At 47.8% G+C, this 26,915-nt stretch overlaps 1 protein-coding gene across 1 annotated transcript; it reads left to right on the forward strand.

Moving 5' to 3' along the window:
* The first annotated feature begins 3,887 nt into the window (after positions 1–3,887).
* On the forward strand, positions 3,888–24,430 carry LOC144121788 (uncharacterized). The gene is made up of 5 exons (XM_077655184.1): positions 3,888–4,031; positions 15,352–15,509; positions 18,399–18,472; positions 20,652–20,735; positions 23,077–24,430. Exons 1-5 carry the CDS (start codon positions 3,921–3,923, stop codon positions 23,202–23,204), a joined length of 555 nt encoding a protein of 184 aa, XP_077511310.1. The 5' UTR covers positions 3,888–3,920; the 3' UTR covers positions 23,205–24,430.
* Positions 24,431–26,915: the final 2,485 nt, after the last annotated feature.

Here is a 26,915-nt window from a genome sequence, read left to right on the forward strand (position 1 = left end):
CGCTCTTGACAAGTGTGATCGACTCTGTACTGTCACGAAAACATTGGGGTGCAGACAGGACATGTGTTTTACAAATTTACCGCTCTGTAGTGTGCTCTACCCTTGATTATGGGTGTTTAGTGTATGGGTCAGCGAGACCATCATGCCTTAAACGACTGGTTTGCGTCTTTCCACTGGTGCTTAGAGAACATCACCCATAAACAGTCTCTATGTAGAAACGAACCAGCCATCACTCACAGACCGAAGAATTATGCTCACATGCTCGTACGTTTTAAAAATCCGCTCGCTGCCCAGACACTTATGTTACACCATAGTCACAAAGTGCCCATCTAGAACACTGTTTGACAACAAACCGCTAGCTATAAGGCCACTCTTCTTGTGTTTTGAAGAGATGTGTCAAAACCTCGGCGTACTAGATACATTACCTGAAATTGCTCGAAGATTACATCCACTGCCTCCATGGTATAATTTTCCTGCAATCTGTGATTTAACTCTTACGCAGTTCCGTAAAAAACAAACCCCACAACAACATATAATACAAGAATTGCTTGCACTCGAAGAAAAATACCGCAGATTTACGGGCTTTCACACTGATGGTTCAAAAACAGATGTTTAGGTAGGAAGCGCAGTGGCGCGAGGGAATCAGGAGAAAACAATACGACTTCCACAGTGCGCATCCATCTTCACTGCAGAATGTTACGCAGTGTGTGTGGCCATAGAAAAGATACTAAGCGAGAACCTCAAAAACGCAGAAATTTACACAGGCTCCTTAAGTAAGTGTACTTACAGCCCTCCACTCTAGAAGCGAAATCACTCCTATACTTGGTGACATCATACGCAACATACTAACAGCCACAGCTCGAGGACAAAACATCAAACTCTGCTGGGTCCCATGTCCTGTCGGAATAAAAGGCAATGAGAAAGCAGATCTGTGTGCTGCTGAAGCTCGTGGCAAGGTAATAAAAAATGTAAATATACCCTTTAATGATCGCATGAAATTAGTACAACAGAAATTAAGGAAAAAATAGCAGTCGGCTTGGAACAGTGAAGTCAGTAATAAACTAAACTTGGTAAAGCCGCTTTTAGGTGAATTTAATAAGTCGTGTGTGCACCTGGAACTTTTTAACAAAGTGATTTTATGCCGGATCTAAATAGGCCACATGTGCCTTACGCACAACTTCCTGCTAACAAGACAAGACAAACCTGTTTCCAAAGAATTCGGAGTAACTTACAGTTAACCACATTTTATTCTCTTGTGCAAAACGGAAAAAAACTGAGAAAAAAGTACTTCACTCAGTTTTATCACATGTGAACTAACCTTGTGTCGCTGTCGTACACACGCGGTAGCAGTGTGGCTCTGCAGATTACAGACTGTAGACCTCGGGCGGCCGCGCAATACTGTTACGTGCCCCATCGATGCGCATCAGAAGTGAGTCGTGCCAGTGGTTTGTGAGTTTAACGCCCTAAGGCTGTACGTAGATTGTGCGCAAAGCCGTTTTGGAAGGACTCCGGATTAAGAGATGTTATTTTGAGATACCTGTATGGTAAATGCGCCATCTGCTGTAAATACGAGCATACGGCAGAAGCGGCTAGGCATGCGCGACACCGGTAGGAACGGCAATGTGTTGCCAACTTACCATATTGGTCGTATCAGCCGCACGCCCATAGTAAAACTCTCAAAGCTCAACAGAATGGTATTCATTAATGCGTACCGACACCGCGAAATGCGCTTTCGTATTTCGCACAAATCTAAACACGGCGCGATTCGACCTGTGACGCTGGGGTGAGCAGCCTAGCCCCAAAGCCATTGAAACACCGCGGAAAGGGAGAGGAAAAAGGTAGTAGAAACATGTCACCAGCACTCACGGCGGAAGCAAGCAGATCCAGCTGAGCCAGCACAATCTGAGGACACGAAGAAAAAAAAAACGCGAAACGCATTCGTGCCGCAGTTTCGTTCGAAGGTAGGCTTTAATTTCAGTTTTCACTTCGTACACCACGCGGTTATGCGCTCTGGGCACAAAACTAGGGCGTCATGAAAACAGCGCCCTTTTAAAAGGCTATTTGCTTGATGCCGCGCACACTAGCTGCTCCATCTCTAAAGCACGAGAACGCGCGTAAAATTTCGCAGCAGTGTCAAAGCGCGAGGAAAACCCTCCAGTGGGCGCGCTCTTCTCTCGCAACGGCGTCCATGCACGAGCGGTGGGAGCATAGCGTGCGCGAAGCAAGCTCCGCTCACAACGGCGCCGAAGCGCGAGCGAGAAAGAACGAGCGCTCGCGCGCAAAAATTAGTTTCCTTCACTGGTGGGCGAGGCAGACACAAACAAGTCAGTGGCGAAGCTCGTCGTCCTGCCCGATCAACTAGGAGGAGTCGCTGGGAGAGGGCGCTGTTCACTGGCGTCCGCAGCGCCTTCTGGCCCAGGTTATGTCCCCTGTTGTCGTGTATACATGCTGGCGGATGAGAATGTGCTATCTGTAGTTTAGGTGCTAAAGGTCCGCTGGCGTACATACCTTGTACTTATATCACAAAAACAGAAACAATGAGGCCTGGCGCACATAAGAGGTGCATTATTCGTACAGAGAGCCCTGAAGTACTCCCGATCAGGTGATTCAGTGAATAAACTGCGCTTGTCAGGTCATGGCAAGGTTCGAAGAGTGACTGAACATCTACAGCCATTGCCGATTCCACTTCCGGTTCAGAATGCCGGTATCTTAACAAAAGCGCACTTGCTTGCGTCAAACTGGTACAGTCAGCAACTGCTCATTAAGGCAGGCGGCAGACGCGCACTGAACCACTGTTTCTATGCGTTCCTTTTTTGCTCCAACGTGCTGGCTGATACGCGCTCTGCGTTTCGAGAGATTTCAGCGAGTCATGCGTTTCGAGTGATTTCCTGGCCAACGAGGCTGCGAGCAAGGTTAAACAACCTGATGCAAGCCAACAGCAGCCTCTGTGCTCGCGTGTTATTTCGTTTTTGATGTGGAGGCTACGAAGGTCGTGCCCTTGTGCGTCGTTCCTTTTGTGACCTCCAGAACCTTCGCCGTGGCTCACGTTTTCGCAGCATCACAGGTTCTAATTAGGTTTGCTTTGTTTCTTGCGGGAAGATTTAGCTGACAATGTGCAGAGCCTGAGGACCAAACACCGACGTCGTGTTCAGCAAGGGCAAACGAACACTTCTTTGCAAATCAGTTGTCATCAGAGCTGGACTGCTGTCGACTGCATGGAGACGGAATCGTAATTGATGGTTATAGGGGATTCCGGAGCTCATGCACTCTTTCTTCAAGGTCATTTGTGGTGGCCGTCATGAGCTGGCGCTGGCCCCTCTTGGAAAGCAAGAAAAGTGAGCTGCAAGAAATGTGCACTTCGGGCGACCACAGTTCACGAAAACAGCTCTTGTTTAAATGAGCGGCGTAGTATACCAAAAATCTTCAGGGTAAGTGCCCCCTGTTTAAACATGTGACATCAGCTAACCTGTCAAGATCCTCCAAAGCAAAATGAAACGACGTCTCTTTGTGTTCTTCACACTGTTTCCAACACTTGATAATGGATATTGTAAACTGCTCCAAAATACCATTTGCGTGCACTTGTCGGCCCTCCAGGGGATGTTTTCGAGCTTTATATAGCTAGACCTGGACAAAAGTACGCGTATTGAAAGAGGTCAGTATTGAGGACCTGAAGTGAGGCAGCCAACAATACTTCGCAGTATGGTGGAGAACGACTTAAAAATGTACACATAAAAGTTTCTTGAATTTGCTCTAAAAACGCGCCACGTGCCGCTGTTCTGGCGTTGACCTCGACAGCTGCCTAAACAGGAATCAAGGTCCCGTGCTCAAGGACCAGCATGCGGTTAACATCAAATCGCGCATGCATAATATAAGCCCAATCGCTTGCAGCCTTTACTGTGTTCGCCAGCGTCGTACAGGAAATGTCGGTCGCAGTTGCTGCTGCAGCGCTTGTGCTCTTAGCTGGTAGCTCAGCCGCAAGCTCGAAGCTCGACCTCAACCCTGCTGTAGGAGTCTATCAAGATGAAACAGACGTAAGGGCATACTCGTATTTTCCTTTTATAAATTGCTTTAGTCAACCTGCCTCTAAATTCCTATATACGGCCGTCGCTTCTGTCAGGATGCTGTGGTATTCGTTTCCGTTCTTAGAAAGCATAATATTTTGGCAGAGCCCTATTTTCATGAGCGAAAACAGCGCTAAAATTTTGGAAGAATTCACTGAAGTGTAGAGACGAATTTTTGATATTGTCAGGACTCGGTAGAACCCCGAGGAGAGCTGAAGGTAAAACGGTTTACTGGTAACCAGAAAAAGTCCCTGCGTACTTCAGCTTTTTCTTCTTGCCTCGCGCTCGTAGACCAAGTCTTCATCTTTGGCGTCTTCTTGCATGCGGCATTTGCCCCCTCCTTAGGAAGCATCGTCTCGATGGTAACAAAAGGAAGTAGGAGGTCAAGACCGGTCCGAGTAGTACGGCTTCATACGTACAACATGGATGACGTCGACTTGTTGCTGGCGTCGCTTGGATGTAGATAACCCGTCCGGCACCACCTCATACGTGACGTCGGTTAAACGTCGCAGCACAACATAGGGCCCGAAGTACCGCCGTAATAATTTTTCGGAGAGTCCACGGCGGCGAATAGGCGTCCAGACCCACACTTTGTCGCCAGGTACATACATTACATATCTGTGGCGAAGATTGTAGCCTCGTGCGTCAGCCTCCCGCTGAGTTCTGATGCGCACACGGGCTAGTTGGCGAGCTTCCTCTGCGTGCTGTGCGAATTCCTCGGCGTCCTGATCGACATCGTCGCCGTCGGCATTCGGGAGCAGCATGGCATCTAGCATAGTTGTCACTGGTCAGCCATGAAGAAGGCTGAAAGGCGTCATGCGAGTGGTGTCTTGTTGTGCCGTATTTAGGCGAACGTGACGTAGGGAAGAATTTCGTCCCAATTCTTGTGGTCTACGTCCACGTACATACAGAGCATGTCGGCGATTGTCTTATTGAGGCGTTCCGTCAATCCATTGGTTTGGGGGTGATAGGCCGTCGCTTTACGATGACTGGTACCGCTGAGGCGGAGAACGGTTTCCAAAAGCTCGGCCGTAAAGGCAGTTCCTCGGTCAGTTATAATGAGTGCCGGAGCGCCATGCCTGAGGACAATGTGGCTGCAAATGCTGCATGCAAGAAGACGCCAAAGATGAAGACTTGGTCGACGAGCGCGAGGCAAGAAGAAGAAGCTGAAGTGCGCAGGGAGTTTTTCTAGTTAACCAGTAAACCGTTTTACCTTCAGCTCTCCTCGGGGTTCTACCGAGTCCTGACACTGGTGGAGCGTGCTGGGTATGCACAGGACTCCTTCCGGCAGTCCACAGCGAGTCCCGGACATTGACACGCCTGTCCATCGCGCTAGCCGCCGACGTATAGGCCTTTCCCCGGAGTACAGCCATCTACCGGGCTAGTCTTCAAACGTCAAAGTTCGCCGGGTCTTCCAAGCCATGGCACCTCCCACTCCTACGTCGGTGACTCTTCACAACACCTAGGTACCGGAGTGCTTCCGCGGGAACGCGTTTGAAGATGTGGAAGACTGGCTCGATCAGTTTGAACGAGTGGCCAAGTTCAACCAGTGGAGTGCGGACCAGAAGCTTTGGAATGTTTATTTTGCACTTCAGGATACTGCTAGAACTTGGTATGAAAACCACGAGGCCAGCTTGTCCACATGGAATGACTTCCGCCGCCAGCTAGTAGACACTTTTGCCACTACTGATCGACGAGAGAATGCGCTGCGCCTGTTTGAAGTGCGCGTCCAGAAGCCAAATGAAAGCGTAGCTATGTTTGCGGAAGACATGGCTCGACTTTTTCGCCGTGCCGACCCCGATTTGACTGAGCAAAGGAAGCTACGACATCTCATGCATGGCGTCAAGGAGCAGGTGTTAACCGGCTTGGTGCGGAACCCACCTCAAACAGTCAGTGAGTTCGTCAGGGACGCTAGAGCTATAGAGCGAGCCCTCCAAGAACGGTGCCGCCAGTACGACCGACCCTTCACTGGTGTTCCACCGACTGCGGCGGCACTCACTGCAACCGATGGGAGCACACTTCGAGACCTCATTCGAGAAATTGTCCTTGAGGAGCTGCAGCGAATTACTGCTACGAGCGTTCAGTCACCAGAGGCCGTCGCAGCAGCCGTTAGGAAAGAGCTCCGGCATGCTCTGTCACCGTCTGCACCATACCACGAGTCTCATCCAGTTGACAGCGCGGCAGCAGTTTGCGAACCATACCACGTGCCCCAACCCAACAGCAACACAGCCGTCAACACGGCGCCTTACTATGAGCCGGAGCCGCAACCCGCGAGCTATGCGGAAGTCCTTCGTCGTCCGCCGCCAGACCACGCCCCACCGAGCTCAGCGAGCCGTCAGCAGACGCGGTTCTTCCAGGAGCCTCAATGGTCACGTCCCGGCCGCCCTTAGCCGCGCCGAAATGACCTGTGGCACTCTTATGACAGCCGATCACTCTGCTTCTGCGGACAACCTGGCCATGTGTATTGGTACTGCCGCTACCGCCAAGAGGGGCAGGCCTTTCCGCCTGGTTCTGCTCGACGCCTTTTCGACGCTGGCCGTGCCCAACTCAAGGACCCGCCGCTGAGCAGGGAAGCCGACTCACCGGGCTTCCGCCGCCGCTCCCCATCTCCACGGCGTTATTCTTCACCGACGCGTCGTAGCGATGCTGACGTTAGCGGACGGCGGACCCCGAACCCTCGCCGGGGATACTAACCGCCGCAACCTCGCGAGGGGAGGTTGCAACCAGTCGAAAAGTTTCAAAGCCCTCACTACCGCCGCAACTGCCGATCGCAACCCATGACTGTGACGCCTCTGTTCACATTGACGCTGCCGCACTACCACCGAAAATGCCGCCTACATTAGCGCCGAACATGCCGAACCAGATAAGCAGCCCCGACGACGAAAATAACAGCGCCGACCTTACCGCACTTCCGCCGCAAATGCTGAGAGAGACGAGCAACCCAGACGACGTTGTTAGCGCTGACCTCGCCTTTTGCATTGATGGGCTGGAGGTACACGCTCTGGTGGATACCGGGGCGGATTTTTCCATCATTAGTCAAAAACTGGCTGACAAGCTGCGCAAAGTAAAAACCGAATGGACTGGGCCAGTAATAAGAAGTGCTGGGGGTCAGCTACTGGCACCGACTGGGAAGTGCACTGCCCGCATAGGAATTGGAAACTCAGTGTTCGTTGGCAGCTTCGTTATCCTCTCAGACTGTTGCAAAGACCTCATCTTGGGCATGGACTTTCTGCGCCTTCATGGGGCTGTGATCAGCTTTCGGGACAACGTCGTTGCCTTCACCAAAAATCATGGAGACCTTGGTTATGCGCAAGTACCACTGATGCCCTTACGAGTTGCCAATGAGGGGGTGACATTACCTCCGCGATCGTGCTCTCTTGTTGAAGTGAAGTGCGACGTTAGTAAAAGCACCAGCGGGAGCCATATAGAATGCAGCGACATTTAGCCATGGCCACTGGGCCAACTTACGCCGGAAAAAATATCACCACAGTCACGAGCTGTTACTTACCAAAAACAGACATTTTCTGTCACGGGAGAATTCTGATAGTAACGAAGAAATACGCAAGTAGTACAAAAAATTACATTTACACCTCTTTTGTAAATCACTACATCAGTCAGAGAAGTGTACATGTTGTCAGTTTTCATTTGTAAATATTTGCTCCCTTTCACCCCTTTCTTCACGGTACGGTACTTCTTATAACTGCTAATGTCTCTACGCAGACACGTACTGTTCGTGGATTAGGCTTAGCGACGACACTCGTGCCTCGAGCTATGCTGTGGATGGAGTGTCAACCGCGACCGGCGCGAAATGCACGTTAACCAGCTTCAGCTTATCTAAATTATTCCAGAGCCCTCGACTACGGCACTTCGTTCTCTGTTCCACCTTCCACTTGCTACTTCGTCCCTTCCCTCATGGTGTGATTCTGCAGTCCGCCTAGAGTGAGAATACGGTGGCTGGATCAGTAGGTGTGCCGACCGGAGAGCCTCAAAACGTAGTTCCGCGCACTTCCGCTTCTTGGCAGCAAAACTGGCGCTGCTGTTCTCCGTCCGGCGCTCGCGTGCGAATCGGCTGCTACATTTCACACTACCATTGCGAGTTTTTGCTGACCTCAATTATGTTTAGAAGCTTTACTTATTCTAGACATTATCGCTGAAAATACTAGCTCAGACTATTGCTTTCTTGCAATGAAACAATAAACAGACGTAAGAGCATCTACATTTTTCCCGTCTGTTTGCTCTCTGCCATCATGCACTGGCAAGTGCCGTAGCAGACAAGGCGTTGCGTTTTATGTGAGAAGTGATCGAAATGAAGACAAAAAATGACAACACGTTTCGCATCATTCTGCAAACATGGCTACAAGTCATTGAGATGGGTAACGAAAGATTCGCTATTTTCTGCTCCGCGGTATACCGAATTGCCCCAAGGGTAGTAGCTTGCTCTTCACCGGGCCGACAAGAGGGTGCAGCCACACTTCGTTGTGTGCGAACGTCATTTGGGCGAACATTTTACCGAACGGGAGTGCAGATATATTATAGAAGGGAATATTGTTTGGCTTCCCAGGTCCCATTCGCGATGCGTAAAAGATGCAGTGTTTTCTGTCCTCTCCGGAGCTCCTGCTTATCTGTCAAGAAAGGTGCCCGCTAAACGAACGACCAAAAACTCAACAGGCGGACGCCGCAATAAAAGCTGCCAGAAAGGGCAGTCATGATCAGCATGAAACAACGCCAGCAAAGCCGGTAGCTTTAAATTCCAGTGAACGACCGGTCTACGTCTGTCACCGAAGTGTCACCTTGTCCGGTTGACTTCAGTACTTCCGCGGTGCCCCATGGTGGCTCGACACACCACTCAATTCAAGACTACATTGCTTCTGTGTTTTCGACTTGCAGAAAAAGTGGGCGCAGTATCGTTCTGGTGAAGGTAGTACTCCTGGCGCACTTCACCTCAAAAGTCTCAGTAACCGTGTCCGTGCAAGGCGTCGGAACGGAGAAGCTAGATTTCGAAACTCACGAACAGATTGGCGATCTCATGACTCACGTGAACGCTATGGTTCCATGTAAGGACATCAGATGCAGTGAGCGACCTAACGGCGTCCTCGTGAAATCCAAGAATATAAGAACCCATAGAAGCACAGGTTTCAGCGCCGAATGTATTGGCACCACTCCCCGTCAAGATGACTCCTGCTTGCATTGCCGATATGCAAAAAGCTGCTCCTGACTGAGCTGTCGCACAAGAGAGCAAAGGCACGAGCGTCGAAGGACCGCAAGCAGAAGAGAAAACTTGCAACTGCAATGCTCACGAGAATGAGGCGAACTGGAATAGATGAGGATGATGAACTCAAAATTTGAAGGTTGCGCACTCATGCCAAGAATAGAAGATTTCCTGGCGAAACAACGGTCGCGAGTCATAGCATGTGTCAATGCTTCAAAGCGAAGAAGATGAAGAGGATCCAAGTACCAGCTCGAGTGGTTCCTCGTGTGCTTGATAATGCCGATGAAGAGCAAACGACTTTATGAGCACCTGCGCTAGAAGGTCATACTGTTGCCTTGCAGAACACGTCTCTAGAGGTACATGCGCGCATTTCGAAGCGGATTCGGCTTCAAAAAATGGATGTTTGCAACCTTGAAAGAAAAATGCAGATGCATGACGCAGCAGCAACGCCATGGCGGCTTAATAATGGATGAAACTAAACTTTCCGAGAACTTAACGATCAATCACTACGAGAAAGTGAATGGTTTGGGTTATCTCGGTGAATTTTCATCTAGCTCCAGCTCAGCATCAGCGGATCACGCCCTAGCTGTTGTTTTCCAACGATTCACGCAAACGTGCAGGTGCTTGGCGTTTTCGCCTCGAAGGGAAACGCAAAACGTTACTTCCAAAATTGCGGTCGAGGGTGTGATAATGACCGGAAACGCGTCACTTCTTGTGGATTTTTTGACCACAGAATATTCTACCTGGAATCGCCCCATGAGGCGCATTTTGGGAATTTATGGGAAAACAGGACAAGTTGTTTCCAAGTCCTCACACCCTCTGAACAAGAACCGCTCTTTTCACTTTGTCTCAGATTTTCCACATTTGGTGAAGAACGTGCGCAATAACTTCCTGCAGCACCTTTGAGCAACTCCTCAGAGCGCAGAATCCATGAAATACGTTGATACCGCATGGGAGCTTGATAAACACAGCCATATCGGATTGAAGGCAATGCCCAGGGTGCACGAAGCTTTTCTAAGGCCCGACACATTCGATAAGATATGCGTAAATTAGGCATTTCTCCTGTTCTCCAATGATGTTCGGCGTTGTCTTTTCATCTACAGACAGCAGATTGAGGACAGCCATGGTTGAGCTCACGCGATAGATGAATTCGTGAAACTGATGCAGTAGGTCATCACCATCATGACTGCAAGGTCTCTAGCAGCCGCCCTGCGACCTAAGTGAAAGCTGTGTGGATAAATTTGTCATGAATTTATCAGCTATCTGGATAGGTGACGGCGCTGTGCCCAGAACGAAGGCTTCTTATCAGGAAGCACGGCAGAAGGCGTCCGGATCACTAGACAGTTTTAGCAGAGCGTATTTGCGCCTCCGCTCCGGTAAGCCGGCTAGCGGGAGCGCTACTGAACATGCGCCGAACGGTCATACGGGAGCGCGCGAGCGGACCGGCCCTTCCATTCCGCTCGCGCGGAGTCCCAGCGGAGCTCGGAACGGCGAGACGAGCGCGGCTCAGGCTAGGCCTTTTCACGCTAGGCGCTGGCTCGCAACTGTGCTCGTTAACAAAAGCAAAAAAAAACGTCTGCTAAAAAACAGCATGTGCATGTTACCTTACATGTTATAAAATGTTTACGTGCAAAAATATGCCTTTATAGTGCGGTGGAAAATAAAGTTATTCTTTTTTTCTTTTGCCTAGTTTCACATTTCAACGCCAGGGGGCTCTTTGTGCAGTTCCTGTAGAGATACAGCGGGGGCTTAGACAAGGATGTCCTCTGTCCCCTTTGTTGTTCATGTTGTACCTGCAAGGTTTGGAGGCCAAGCTAGAGGGGAGCGGACTAGGCTTCAACCTATCTTTTTTCAAGCAAGGGGAGTTGATTAAACAGACATTACCGGGACTAATATATGCGGACGATATAGTGATAATGGCTGACAACAAGGAAGACCTGCAGAAGTTGTTAGACATATGCAGTACAGAGGGAGATAGATTAGGCTTCAAGTATAGTAAGGAAAAATCTGCGGTCATGATATTTAATGAAGAGGGCGGCGAGCATAGAATACAGGAGTTCGTGCTAAATGTAGTGAATGAGTACAAGTATCTTGGGGTGTGGATAAATAACAGTGTTGAGTATCTGACAGAGCATGAAAAATATGTAATGAATAAAGCTAGTAGGAATGCAGCTGTCATGAAAAATAGGGCACTGTGGAATTACAATAGGTATGAGGTGGTAAGAGGGATATGGAAAGGGGTGATGGTCCCTAGCCTGACCTTCGGGAATGCGGTCCTGTGTATGAGGCCAGATGTTCAAGCAAGGCTGGAAATTAGGCAACGGGGAGTAGGGAGGTTAGCTTTCGGAGAACATGGCAATACACCAAATCAGGGGGTACAGGGTGATATGGGATGGGCGTCTTTCGAGAGCAGAGAGGCTAGCAGTAAGATAGCATTTGAGGAACGAGTGAGAAAGATGGAGGAAAAGCGGTGGTCTAGGAAAGTTTTCAGATACTGTATATAAAGAATGTTGACACGAAATGGGGAAAGTGAACTAGAAAATTGACAAGCAAATATCAGGACAGCAGTAAGGGGGCAAATCAGCAATTATCGGTTAAGAAAAAGGTTAAAAAAAAACAGAGAGAGCTTTGTGGAAAACAGGGATGCTGACGAAATCGGCACTGGGAACATACCGGACCTTTAAACAGGAAATTGTCAAAGAGAATATCTATGATAATTGTAGAGGAAGTTCTTTGTTGTTTGAGGCCAGGACTGGAGTTTTGCGGACTAAGACGTATAGAGTCAGGTACCAGGAGATAGACACTTTGTGCATTGCGTGCGGAGAGGAGGAGGAAACGGCTGAACACTTGATACTTTTCTGTAAAGGGCTTCACCCTACAGTGGAAAGCAGTGGGGCTGACTTACCCAAGGCATTGGGGTTTAGGGATAGTGAAGGGAAAGTGGATTTTAAGAGGTTAGAAGTAACCAAGCGAAGGTTATCTGATTGGTGGCTAAAAGCAAGACAGGAGTAAAATTTCACAAGACATGGCTAGGTGGCTTGAGCCACCGCCCGATGTAAAGGGTTCAGCCGTATCCATCCATCCATCCATCTTCGTTCCCGCTCAGCTAAAAAGAAATCTAATGGCCAACGCTCCGGTTAGGGTGCGCGGGAACCGTGAGCGGAGCGGAGGCGCAAATACGCTCTGCTAAAACTGTCTACTGGCGAGCATGCTTTCCGTATATAGGATTATCGGTCGTCCAAGGTAGGCTACAAATACCCAATGAACGCGAGACTACGCCAGGACATTTTTTATAGCAATTGTTTGGAGTTCTGCTACAAACGACTGGTAGCAACGACCACCCAACACCTGCTCATTTTTTTTAAATTTCTATAAACTCTTTGGAGTTCACGAACTTCGCAAAGTCACTTTCACACGGGAATGTTTCTCCGTGCTGAGCTGCTTGCTGAACACAGATAATGTCGCAGCAAAAGCAGAGACCCGGCAAAGGTACTTGGACGATTTTATCGCCATTGCGAATGTGGAGGCGGCATACGAAACACTCAGCACTTGCCAGCTTGACACCGGCCACAGCAGTCTGGCGGTAGGAAAAAGTTGCTCGCGGCTGGCATTCTATGTAACAGATTACGTGGCCCAAAGTTTCTTGCTAAAACTAAATGCGCTGATTGCTCGAATATTTTGTTAGCATTGGCGGGAGCCGCCATCCGCACGTAGCCGCTCTCACAGCTCAAGTAAGCATGGGAAACTTGGTATTCCCATCTGCAGCTTTCAAAAGCCTCGTGACGGCGTTCGAGGAGACCTTCATACGCTGCTTCACAGTCACTGAACTGAGGAGATAAAGTTTCGCCTTCTCCTCCTTTCCGGGGCGGTCGAATTTTGATGAAGACGACATTCTAGAGTGCCGTGTACTGTGCTACGACAGCGTACGTTAAAGGACCCCAGGTGGTCGATCTTCTCCGGAGGCTTCCACTACGGCGTCCGATAGCCGGAAAGTTTTTTTGTGCGCGCAGTTCACTGGTTTTTGGTTTGGTTTTTTTTTTTTTGGGGGGGGGGGGGGAGGAAATGGCGCAGTATCTGTCTCATATATCGTTGGACACCTGAATCGCGCCGTAACGGAAGGAATAAAGGAGGGAGTGAAAGATGAAAGGAAGAAGAGATGCCGTAGTGGAGGGCTCCGGAAGAATTTCGACCACCTGGGGATCTTTAACGTGCACTGACATCGCACAGCACACGGGCGCCTTAGCGTTTTTCCTCCATAAAAACGCAGCCGCCGCGGTCGGGTTCGAACTCGGGTACTCGGATCAGTAGTCGACCGCCCTAACCACTGAGCCACCGCGGCGGGTAAAGTTCACTGACTCAAAAACAGTAATGTGTGAATGTTGTTTACTGGATTCTAAAGTTTAGCCAGGATATTTCGCGTTGAAATACAGGCTTGTATGTTCCTTTCCTTCATTTCTTCGCGACGTCCCGGTTCGCCTACAAGTGTATAAATCCAAGTTGAGCACTGTGTTGCTATATTTTGACATGGTTTTTTGATGGCGTGGAGCATTTCACAATGAAAAAAAAAGAAGCAGGATCGAGGGATTAATGTAATGGAGTTCGGAGTTTCCGAAAAAGCTAGGAACGCAACAAACGTGCTCGACGCAAATAACAGCTTTAAACTCGGTGAACCTGCCTCTGTAACATGTTTACGTCCCTTCATTTTTCCCGGTAGACAGTTTGTTCACAATAAACACCTTTGCACCTGAAAACACAGAAGCAACTCGCTTTCAACAAGGTGCGGCGATAGCCCGAGGCGACGGGCGCGGACCGGGCTTTCGCCGGTGACGCCACCGCTGCGTCACGAAAAAAGGGCCTCCGCTACTCCCGCCGGTCGCCACACCTACTCCCGTAGCCACATGAGTGAGCAGTTGCTGTTAACTTTCCTTCTTCGAAACTATTCTAATTAATTTTTTAGCCAGCGTAGACAGGCGGTACTTGCTTCTCAGAGTTCTTTCTATCAGGGTCCGACGTTCGATTCAAAAGGCGCCTCCATGTTACGGCCAACGTCTATATACTAAAAATTGGTGCTTTCTGGCCACGTGCATCACGCAAGCACGGTGGCATTAAAGTACGCAATCGCCTTGCCGATGTGTGCGTACCCTATTGGCGATTTTCACGAAATCGACGGTACGCGGCGGCGGCGGCGGCGGCGGCGGCGGCGCGAACTCGGCTCCGCGAATCGCGTCGTTTCCTCGGTTGCCCGATTGGTGCGCCGGCACATCCATACATTGCTGTCACAGTTTTGCTGCAAAAATATTGCCTGGAGCGCAGTAACATGAATGTCTGCGAGCTAACCAGTTAGAAGAGGCGCTAAGCGCGATTGCATAATTTTTATGGTGAATGAAAATACAGAGAAAGCAAGCGAATAAGGGGTTCCCACGCTACAGTGAATCTGCCGCAGCACTACGCCAGCTCGGTTCTTATCAAGCACTAAGCCTATATTTAAAAAAAAATAATGATTTCTCTGCACTACAAGACCTATGTAAATGCGCATAAACACTAACGAATAAGCATAAAATTAAATAATAAACATTGCCGAGCATACACGGCTAACGGTCACATTTCAAGCGCGTAGTGTTCCGTGCACGACTGTATCTGTAGCTGCAGGCCATAATCCGGCATGCGTTGCATGACGACGTATGACTTTCTTATCACCGAGCGGAGGTGTATAATATCATGCGAAATCCACAGCATTCTGATCGATTTCTTCGCTTCGATTTTGCACTGTAATTGGTCAGACAGACGGTAGGAGGCAGAGTGGATCACTTGCGGAGTGCTTACTTAAGGTTGCTCAGGGTCACCGGTGCTCGTATCGTACGTTGAAATTATTTGAACTAGGAACCTTCTGAGGTCCTTGAACGTCAGTTATTCCCCAGCGCTAAGTCAGCGGACTTCCCAGTGTTCCTAACATGCCTACCTAAACAAGTGCCCGACAAACCGAGGGCTGGATTCGCATGTTTTAAGGCTTGCGAGTTAAGCGAGATTAACCTCCCAGCGTGGTGTGATGAACTGTGCTCATTTATTTTTATTTCTTTTCAGTGTTTTCCTTTCAAGTCCAACCTGCGCCAGATCTATAGAAACTTCGAGAGCGACCCTTACTTCGGAGGTGAAGCGAAGTGCATAAGGACCGGTCCGACGGGGCCCCTCGTCGACTCGTCACTCAATACAACATTTGAATATGGCTCGGACGGCAAAATGTAAGTGCTACCGTTTTGCTGACTCTTCTTGTGCAGACGCAGAAATACAGGTATTTTAGCTGTTTTATGGTCAGATTTCATCAGTGCATGGGTCTTATAGTGGGGGCTGTCGAAGAAAAGTTGACAGCGAGAATAAACTGACAAGATGATGTTTGAAACGGGGTTATCAATATCTAGTAATTACAACTTACAAACGAGCTTAATATAAGCTCAAACCCTTTAGTGTACACCGTATCTCAAATAATAAATATGGTTATGCGGGAATTATTTAAAATAAAAAAGACAAAAGACCGCCAAATCAGCGCCACTGACTAATGAAACTGTAATTCCCTTTACGCACTTATCCAGCTGTGTAGTAATGGCAAAGCCCATTTTTAAGGGCTTCGTTCTCTCAGGGTCATCAAGCATGCGTAATGTACGACGACATTATCGAGTGCACGCTGTGTAGCCGGGCGCCGCAGGGGAACATGGATAAGACAAATGCTATGCTTTACGCGATGTTGCTCTGCTTTAGACAAAGCTTCAGTTGTTGATCTGAAGGGAGAAATGCCGCATACTAACCGTGGGGTTTAACCAAGAAATAGGAGGTGGGTTCGGGATCCTAAAAACATTTTATAACGTTATAATGTAGATGGCTGATGCGGGCACAGGGCGCTTTACATGCCAGAAGGTGGTAGGTTTGAATAGGAATGTACGGCGGGCATAGCTGAAAAAGAAATATAAATAAAGAGAAAATTATTTTAAAACGGATGATTTTGGGTTCTGTAGGAAAGTTTTGTATCGCGGAGTACGCATTTCTGTTCTTTTCGAAGCAAGTGCGGTACACGAAACTGCAGCTTTTAACGCGAAATTTTTGCATCATCGGAAACGAAACACGGCGTCTGGTGTCCAGGAAAACTTGCCCGGAAACCCCCGTAATCATCACGATCGCGCATTATGGCAGCAGTAGAAAATAAGATAAAGTGGAGTCCAGAAGCCCGTTGACGTCATGAAAGAAAAGTAAAACTTCTTCCATAAGGGCGGAGAGTTGTATCAAGCTCGTTCAGATTAGGTGGCGAGCACGCAACCCAAAGGCCAGGAAAAGGCGTGGCTTCTAGGCGTTGCCTTTGCATTCAAAAAACGTAAGTAGTCCTTAGTGCTCTCCGTAATTTTCATCCTTTTTGCAGTCTCTCATGTGCCTGGCGTTGCAGGTCATGATTACATTGTTTTTACGAACCGCCTTGTTTAGTTTCGCATTTCAAACTTCGCGGTAATGCAACTGACGTAATTCTAATGTTGCAGTGGCGCACCGTTGTCGCGCCTACAGACGTGCTTCCACTTCCGCAAGGGAGCTTCTGTGACAAGTGCGTACGCTTGTATTGAACGGGTGGAAGCAATATTAAAGGCAACTAATGAGCGGCGTGGCCGCCGCGCCTCGCGAAGTGCCGACGTCGAGAATCGAGGAAAATCGATGAAAATCGCGGAAAAGGCGCATGCGCACCAAGCATGGCCAGCTGCTCATCCAGCGCACGCGCCCGGTGCCAGCCATTTCGCCGGCTGTCGGCAGCAACAATTCGCGAAGCGCGGCGTCCACGCGTTCGCCTGTTCCATTTCATATTACTGCCATCTGTATGTACAGTCGCGAGTTAACAAGATAGCGCTTGTGACGTGCCACCAGAGCAGCAGATAGCAACGCTCGGCGCTTCGGTTACGAACACGCCCATAACAAAAGTGGCAGGTCTGTACGCAAAGCACAGCGCCGCGCCAGCCGGACAACGCGAGTTTCGCTGGTCGGATGACGTCATTATGCTACCTTTTTTACTCGCGACTGTATGTCTATATGCTCGTTCTCACATCGCGTTTGCGGTCACTTCTAAGGCACAGGAACGAGTGGTATGCTGCCACTTCTGCACAGCCCAACGTCGGTGCTCCTGATTGGTCTCTTCTGAAGCCTTCCTCGACTGCGATACTGATTGTTACTCTTCCTCTGGCCCTATTGCGTTCTTGCTAAGCTCTTTCGGGAGAAGGCAGGTGCGGGCGTCTGATGTCCGCTATGATTTGTTTCTCGCGCAAAAAAAAAAAACGCGGACAGAGGGCACCGGCGTCTTCTCTCCTTTGTAGCTGTGCAGTTGAGTAGAAAACAACGCGATTTGAAGCTGGGATGAACGAAGGCACTCAAGGAGGAGCGCTGACTTACAACTGAAGTTTATTGCCTGGCCCGCGGAAATAAATATGACAGGCCTAATCAACAAAACAAAACATATCGACAATCACCAGCGAAGATACGTACTAACAACCGTTAATGGCGACAACAACAATAACAGCAAGTAAACTAAGGTTTTCAGCGACAACTCAATGGCGCCGCTATTGTTTCCATGAACATTTAGTATGTATTTTCTCCTGCGATTGTCGATATGTTTTCTTTTGTTAGTTAAGCCTCTCATATATATTTCTGCGAGCCAATTGCAATAAACTTCAGTTGTAAGACAGCGCTCGTCCTTCTGTGTCTTCCTTCGTGCCAATTTCAAATCCCGCTGTCTTCTACTCAATGGATTACCAACTCACCCAAGCTTCCGTTTTAGTCTGAATTTAAGGCGTGTGTGCAAATTTGTCCCTTACAGGAGTATAGACCTTGCAGGAGGCGCCCTAGTGAGAACTTCCAGAGCATAATTAGCATCTTGTTTTGGATGGAAAAGCACTAATTCAAGTATCTAAGCATACTGGGGAATAATTTTACTTTAGCAGTACTTGATATCCAAAGACCAGGAAATGATCCGTAAGCAAGTGAATGCGACGCAAAAAAAATGACCTGTGTGACCGCGCAGTTATTTTCTGGCTAAGGGGGTACGCTTTTCACGTCGTGAAATTCATTATTGAATATGCTGCTTTGCTGTTTTGCTCCTCTACTAGTGACTTCCTCGTGACTGTAATGTCGTCACCGGGCTACACTGCCAGGAATGTGATCCACTTTCAGCCGCGCGACGGTAAGTTTTATCCAAAAGCTGACCCTTCTAATCGCAACGCGAGGAAGCGAATAAAGAATATGCCGGTGTTTCGGTTCAGGCATGGACACTGCATTGCTACGCACAGATCCTATGGTATTGTGATACAGGTATATTTACATGCAAAGTTCTTGAAAGCTGGCACACACTTAAGTCGAAAAAATGACTCAAATTCAAATTTACGCGCTATTCAGGAGCCAAGACCCAAACGCTCACCCCACTGCGGTTCTAGTGGGCGTCCTTCTGTCCATTTGTGTCCTGTCTCCTAAGTAGCGCTTGCATTTTAATCATGATCGGCCAACTTACCCCTGTGTTAGTCTTATTCTTGAATATCATTTTTCGTCGCTGTGATTGCTGACTAAAAAGCTCACATCCACTAGCAGAGGGCCGAAGGCATGGCAAATAATCTGCACTCCAGACAAAATTATGCGGTATTTGAAGACAAATTTAAATATGTCACACGCACAAGCACAAATGAACTGAATAAGGACTATTCGGAAACAAGTTTGTAAGTGCCAAACACAAAATTTCAAATGAACTGAACAAGGTCAGTTGGGTTTTGAAGGACATGTATGAGAGAATGACAGAAATGTTAGTCACAATGATCGTATTGCAGACAAAACAATAGCCGAATGTAATTTCAGCGTAATAGCTGCCTCTGTAATTGAAGGAAAACATGCGCGCACGATTAGACGCCACAGCGGCTGCATCCCAGGATAAGTGCCCCTGGGAAAACAGTCTGAAGGCAGCACTGGGATGGCTTGCGCGATTTGCCGAAAAACTTTTCCTTATTAAGCCGTGGAGAAAAGAGGGAATTAAATGTTCGTCATATTACGGTTGAGCACTTCGTAGCCATAGAAGGCAGACCGCCAGGCCAAATTTGAGTAGGCAAAAATTTGCATCGTGTAGAACGACAATGCAATCGCTTGGAAGAACTTTCCAGGTGCTGTAATCGGGGAAGGCGCCCTTTCCCCTCTTGCGCCTGCGGAGGTAGAATTATGCCGCACTTAGCAGAGGAAATCAAGCCACATTGAGCGAATTCTTGAAACGAGTGCGTGACCCAGAAATTTAGCGGCAGTGAGGTCAGACTGAAAAGTCGGAACAGCAAAGGAACTCCTTCAACGGAATGTCAGCAACCTCAATAAAATATAGCCAGTTCTGGCCACTGCCAATAGTGAACGATAAGGCGTGCTCGGGTTGCGTCTGAACTGGCAGTCAGAGACACAGGGAGAGACCACTTTAAAAAAAAAAATGGGTTAAGGTTCTTTTTAACTCAGGAGGTGCCGATCTAGGAGCGGAGAGGATATTTATAATCCCTCCCTGTTAAACAACACAACACATAAATTTCAATTGTTAGAACGGACTTTGTGTACTGTTTTGGGCAATGAACTTGTAGCAACAACAGAAACTTTTGCTGGAACAACAGAATTTTCTGTAATATTACGCTTTATCTTTCCCTGGCCAGACAACTACGGAAAAACACCGGAGATAAATACTACAATACTTCTGACAAATTCTACAAAACTACATAAAGATCTGACTTTACGACAAGACGAAGACAAACTATTCTGCCATATTCAGGGCAATATCCTATTTTTTTTTTCGACTGGCCTTAAGCTACGCCACGTTTATTCACAACGGACTCCGAGGCTTGCGGTGGTGCTCATCTGCCTCTCATTTATCTCTGGATGACCCCTGCAGCGGAGATACGTCTCTTGCGCAAGTCCTTCAGTATGTCCTTATCGCAGTCAGGAGTACGGCCCTTCGAAGCGCCTTTACTGTCCGGAGTACGAGGAGCGTTGCAAGTTTCCCACGGCTTAAGGCGGCTGTTCACTTGCATGCAAAGAGGAATGGTAGGTTTTGGAAAGATATATGCAGTATTGGCAGCCCATGTTGATGAGAAAAGGTGAAGAATGGTATAACCTGATTCTTATCCGAACCAAGCATCGCGCTATTCAGGTGGCTCGTATTTCGGGACCGGCTGCGAGAGTAGTGTTTGCCGGCATCAGTGCCACACGTGTTTAGTGCGTAGGCAACAGAGGCAAACGTACTGCTTCATGTAGAGACGCTTTCTTTCGAGGCAGAGTGTGTATTTTTTCTCGTGTCTTGAAAAACTTCCAATAACGATTGTACTAACGTCGTGTTTGTTTCTTTTCTGCAGAAAGTCTGGAGGCCTTTAACTTCACTGTAGCTTACAGGGACTGCCAGAGGTGCAAGGTATTTCGTCACGGCTACATCGAGAACGGTAAACACAATGGCACGGAGAACATTTTGCATGCTTTGGATAGTACACTTCAACTTGTGACCTAGGCCACACGAGCAACCGTAACTCGGGTAGCCAGCTGGAGCTATGTCATATTATTTGACTTATCGGCCACCTATCACCTCACGCACTGCTGACATTCAGTGGTGGAAGGAATGCACTTCCATTGAAGTAGCGGATTCGCATAATCTTTCAATGTATGCATAGGGTTTCTAGAGAGCACGCAATAAAGACTTCAAACATATTTTTTCCAGACAGTATCCACCGTCAACAGGTAGAAAAATGTCGCTGTGCGAAAAGAAACAGCTCCTTTTAATTGACGTGGTCGTGATGGCCTTGTAAAAGCTTTTTTTTTAAGAAAAGCCTTAAAGCTTTTAAAAAGACAGTAGGGGTGTGCGAATATTGCAACTTTCGAATACGAATGTTAAGAAAAAATGGCTTCGAATATCGAATCGAATATCGGATATCTGTTCAGTACAAAAAATTTCAGAAGATGATAAGCAAATGTTGTTGCCCTTATTAACGAAGCTTTCGCAATTCAACTAGGGTTAACCAGAGCTAAACTACCAGCCAATTTTTTTCCTCCTCTATCTGAAGCAACCATTTTTTCTGCTATCTTTTTTAATTCCCGAGTTAAACGTGTGACACCCTCTGCGAACGGACGACAGTATGAGCCATACTAGGCTTTCGCCTTAAAAACACATGCAAGCAAGGGGCCAGGGAACACACACTGGCGTCGGAACGGCGAGGCGGTTTCTAAGCAGGAAAGATAAATCACCTGCGACGCGCCAGTCGGCGTCCGAAAGCCGCGCGGAGCTGGGATAGGAGTACCGGCGAAGGCGCCAGCCGACAGTTGCAGTTGCCGCGGTGCAGAGGCGAAGCTCAGAAACCGAAACTACGCGGTCAGGCTATTTTTTTTACTTAGCGACAGGGGTCTTCCGACCGTTGTCACGCCTGCCGTTATGACCACTAAAGAGGTGCGCGGGTTACAATGCACCATGCAATAGGCGAGATTTTTACAGGATCGCTTGCCCTATTGCGAGAACTCGACGCGCCCCTTCAGGAGGCCCCCGCGACATTCCACAAGTAGGCTTTCCCGCATAGCGTAGTTTACAAAGCGGGATGGCGGAGGTCACGCTCGGAGAGTTATGAAGGCGACTGGATGCATTCTTCGGATGTGAACATTAAATATGTAAGGTATTATAGAAGGATAAAAAAAGCGCGATTTCGCGTTCCGATTGTTCGAAGTGGGCATCTTGTTCGCAGCAATGTGGTATGTGAGAAAGCCCACTTGCGGAATTTCTCACGTGGTCAAGCCTAGCTGCGTCGGAATGCGATCGGTCCGCGTGATAAACGACGGAGAAGCAAGGGAATGGGACCTTTGTATTGGTTTCCTGAAATTTTTAACTCGATCATTGGCTAATTTGCCCAGATATTGTGGTTTTGCCACGGTCGAATTTATGAAAGTCTGCGCAGTATACGATCGCTGGCGACTATTTGGGAGTTTTCGAATATTCCAAAATTCTCGAATATCAATTTCTCGAATACGAATCGAATATCAAACATATAGGATTCGTATTCGAAATTTCGAATATTCGCACACCTCTAAAAGAAAAGTCCTTTCATATGATGCCAACGCTTCAGAAACTTAAGTGTTCGTCCAAAATCACAAAAATCGCATTTCAGAATTCGAGCACTTTCTTTAATTTTCCCAGCAAGAGCTCCGTCATTTCTAACAGTCTTTGTTCTCGGAAAACACTGCAGGTGCAGTACCTGCGTTTCCTGTCTTGTTGCATAATTTCTTTTGATCAGCAAAGTAGCTAGCGTCATGTAGCACCCGCGGTGGGCATTAACTTAGACCTCTTTGCACGCATATTCGAGATTAAAGTAAGAAGGTATTCCGAGGAGAGGACAAGCGCGTTCGCGGTGTAGGTCAAAATTTACACTTCAGTCGGGCCGAGAGCGGCAGAGTGACGTGAAAGTGCAATCATTTTGTTCCAGCGCGACGTAAGAAATAAATGACGAGCAAAGACAGACGACGCGGGTGCTCATCTTTCGTGTTACATCGCGATTGAAAATTATGACGATCGAAAACCAAATTGTGTACTTCTCTGTACTGTTGAGACCAAAAGCGCTAGGAACAAGAAGAACGTATGAAACGTACTGACCTGTCAGACAATGCAGGCACTGAGAAGAACTCTGACTGCGGCATTATTGAATGTTAGTGGAATTTTATTTTTATTAAGCCATGTTTCATATTAAAGTAGCTCTTTCCAGTGTCGAGCTATGAAGAATGATTCGGGTCTTTTTCCACAAACTCCAGGAGCCGGCTGCAGCTACTGGGTGACAGATGAGGCACTCGGCGACGAGAGGACTTGCTGCGAGTTTGTGTTTGAACTGCTTTGCGGCACTTCGCCGAAGTACAAGATATACGACGAAAGCTGCCAATGAAGACATGGCGGCAAGGTGACAGCGCCATGTGGCTGAAAGGGAAATATACATCTTTCGCGCGTTGCTTGTGTCCCGCACGAATAATTTTCGGTTGAAATTCCTGTTATATTTGCATTAAAGCGCATTCTTGACTTTTGTACGACTTTTCTTGATTTAGCAGTGTCCAGTGCAATTCGTTACAATGTGCAGAATACAATCTAAAGTGGAAACGAAATGTTTATTGTTGTAGTCATGTTCTGCGTTTTATGGGGGAGCCGGTATCTAGCGAAACAAAGAAAGAAAATGTGCTCGTTGTGCTTGCTCATGCTTGGTAGCTGTGCTTAGCATCATCACAGGAACCAAATCAAAATCATATACGCAAGAAAACTCATGAACTGACTCCTTATTTGCTGTGCTGCTGAAGACTTATGCGGCGTCATTTCATCAATGTGCACCGTGGAAAATTCACTAAGAATTTTTCAAAAGCGATTATTTCATTTTCGAATACCTCGAACCACGCTGCGATTTCAGAAAGTTTTAATATTTGTCTTGTCCTCGATTTTCACGGCTTGAGTTTCAGTGTGTAATCTAACGACGTAAAAAGAAAAGTTACAATTTGACCAGGGAAGTTTAGTTAAATAATTGTCTTATACAACTGATATGTCTGCATTGCCGTAAAATCCACCCGCACATCAAGCCAGCGCGTATGATCTGCGTCTGATGACAAAGATTTTGAAAGACGACAAATGACTCCCTATACACCAGCCGTTTCAGGGAAGCCTGACACTGACATTTAAAAATCGGCTTTTGAGGTATGAAGGTGGCTTTTGTGGTGTTGGAATAGCAGCCTTGAGGGAGAATCATGTGAACTAGCAAGCTGGTCTACTAAGTTTTGATGGGTACCTTGCAACCTATTACATTCAGACGCCTGATTGCGCTTAGAAATTTGTAGCTATGTTTTAGTTATAGCAGTGTCAGGTCGAAAACACGATTGTGGTGGTCGATACGGGGCAACGAATCCTCGGCCGTCACGGTGTGCGAGACCGAAAGCGTGCGTCTGGAGTGCGCATTCAGCCACAGTCACAAGCGCACGTCACTTGGAGGCGCAAGTGTCACGTGACCTTCGTTGTCCCGATTAGTCTGAAGAACCGTGACGCAGAGAGCATCTGCTTCTCCCGCGTCATTGGAATAACCCGGTGGTTTGGGCTAGTTGGTTGCAGTTCATAATGGAGACAAGTTTCGCAGCATGAATAAAACGCACACAGAAGACAAGGAACAAACAAGAGCTGCACAGTCCTGTCTTGTTTGTTCCTTGTCTTCTGTGTGCGTTTTATTCATGCTGCGAAACTTGTCATTGGATTGTGACATGGTGCTTAAGCGGCATCTGCAGTAAGCGCTTGGCTGGATGCAGTGCAAGATTGATAATCGAAAAACGTCGATAGCGTCTGTAAAGCTACGAGAAGTGTTATAAAATAAAGTAAGCAGTCGAGACAGACCAAGAGATGGCTATTTAAGTGGTCGAAATTTAACCTGAGTGTCCTCCCCGTCAGTTGAATACTTGACATGGTCACGGCTGCTGCAGGCCACCGACCACAGAAATGCTCGACATTGCTACGGCTTACGTGAGCGTGCTGAAGTCACAGACACCATATCATCCAGATAAACTGGTCATATTTTGATGACCTCTAAAAGATCACGGCCCTTTCACCCCCCGATGGAGGCAGCGGAAGGTCAGAATCGTTATCTTTTCCGATGCCGAGTGACACCAATTTTTTGATGCTGGCTTTCGCCCAGCAACCTCGGAAGGAGACAGCGGCTGTCATCACAATTTCGAGGCCATCGCTGATCTTTCGAGATTTTCAGCAAAAAACAATTTTCTGCTCCCCAAATTCCATACCAATTTTGGTAATACGACGTCGTCTTTTCGTGCAATTTCATTTTGGAATACACTGCCACCCACTCTAAAAACATCAATTTTCTTGCCTGCATTCAAGAATAACCTCGAAGTATTTTTGTTGGAATGCTGATGTTTTATTCTCTTGTTGTGTATATTACCTGCATTTTGTGCTTTTACACGTTTTTTTGTGGTGAAGTATTCATTTGTTATTTTCAATATTTTATAATTCTGTGCTAGCTGTTGCTGCAATTATTTCTTGTATTATTGATCTATCGAGGGTCCCGGTACAGTCTTTGACTATGGGACCCTCCCCTGTACACTTATGATCTTTTGTATACATTTTGGGACTAATAAACTTCTTTCTTTCAAAAATCGGGGTTCAGTCATTTGGCTCTTTTCGCCCCGTGGGCGTCCTGAAAATCCACCCTCTGTCCAAACATACAGACGTCAAGTATGACCACCTGGCCCTCCCTATAGAGGACCAGGTCGGGAATCTGCCGTCCGAGGCAAGTGAAGAAAACGAGTTTCTCGCACATTCCATTCTTGCTCTTTATGTCCTCGAGCTATGCACGTGACCATTATGTGAAGGCGACGGATGCCTGCATGATGCGATCGCTTGCATCGCTGGAGGACCTGGCCCAACAGTTTGTCATTGCAGCTGGCTCTACATTGCTTTGGCGCATCACGGCCGCGCTTGGTGCGGCTGAGGCAGGTAAGGGCATTTAGGCGAATGAACTCCTTGCCTTTTAGCAAGGAAGTTCCTTTTATTGACCATCGCATGGCCGCTGGCATGTTTTTGGTGGCTCTAAGGTGGTACCCATCGACGACTGCGTGAACCTTTCTTGCCCCGTGCCTCTTTGCTTTCTTAGTCGTGCCGATGACTTCCTGATTGCAGCACGTCAAACGTCGTGCCGTGCGGAAACGGCCATCAATCAGGTTCGTCTAAACAGCCTCAGGGGATTTGGGAAGCTTCGAATCTGCCAGTTTCTCCATACAGCGTACCTGAAGGCCCAGGATAATCGTCAGGAGACTTGGTATGGCGAGACCACCTTCTTCCATCGGGGCGTGGAACACCCCACGGGCACATCATGTGGCAGAACGGGTCACCTCCAGACGAACGGTCCGTGGGTTACCATTTTGTCGCGCTTGATCTTTACAAGCAAGGAAAGTCGTGTTTCCGCTTCTTTCGGAAATCTGAACATCTTTCAGTCATTTCATCACTGGTTCGTGCACAAGTTGACAACAATGCCCAGACACTTCTTCCTTCAAATTGAAGACAACGTCCAGCACTCAAAACTCTCTAACATAGTTTGAATATAGTAGAGAGAGAAACCCTTCAATGGAAAAGCAAGGAATTTAGTCAACATGTAAAATCGCTGGCATGCTACTCTGCGTGGAGAAGGGAATTTGGGAGAAAGAAATTTAAGGAGAGCGGTGCAAGAAAGGTTAAATAAAGAAAAAAAAGGAGAACATAAAATGCGGCCATTAATTGCCTACTAAGGTCCATCGGGGAGAAATGATGTAACATATGAATGATGAAGTGCATAGTCTGATAAATGGGCTAACAAAGTTCACTGCAAGAATGCATGAGGGCAACACGCAAGGGGAAATTAGAGCTTGTGGAAGTCTCTAATTTTCTTTAAATACGCAAACAAAAAGCTCAATGCAGGTGTCTGCTGCATAGGGCAGGCTAAGGGACCTTTGTCCATTGTTAGAGGCACGGGGGAGAGCTTTTCCATGCACTCTTTATAGTACGCACGCTCGTCAGTATATGCAGGGCACTCAAGCAGGATATGTTCCACAGTTTCGATCGAGCCGCAGTTGGCAAAAAGCGG

Source organism: Amblyomma americanum, chromosome 2, assembly GCF_052857255.1.
Source record: "Amblyomma americanum isolate KBUSLIRL-KWMA chromosome 2, ASM5285725v1, whole genome shotgun sequence".
In the NCBI taxonomy this organism is placed as follows: domain Eukaryota; kingdom Metazoa; phylum Arthropoda; class Arachnida; order Ixodida; family Ixodidae; genus Amblyomma; species Amblyomma americanum.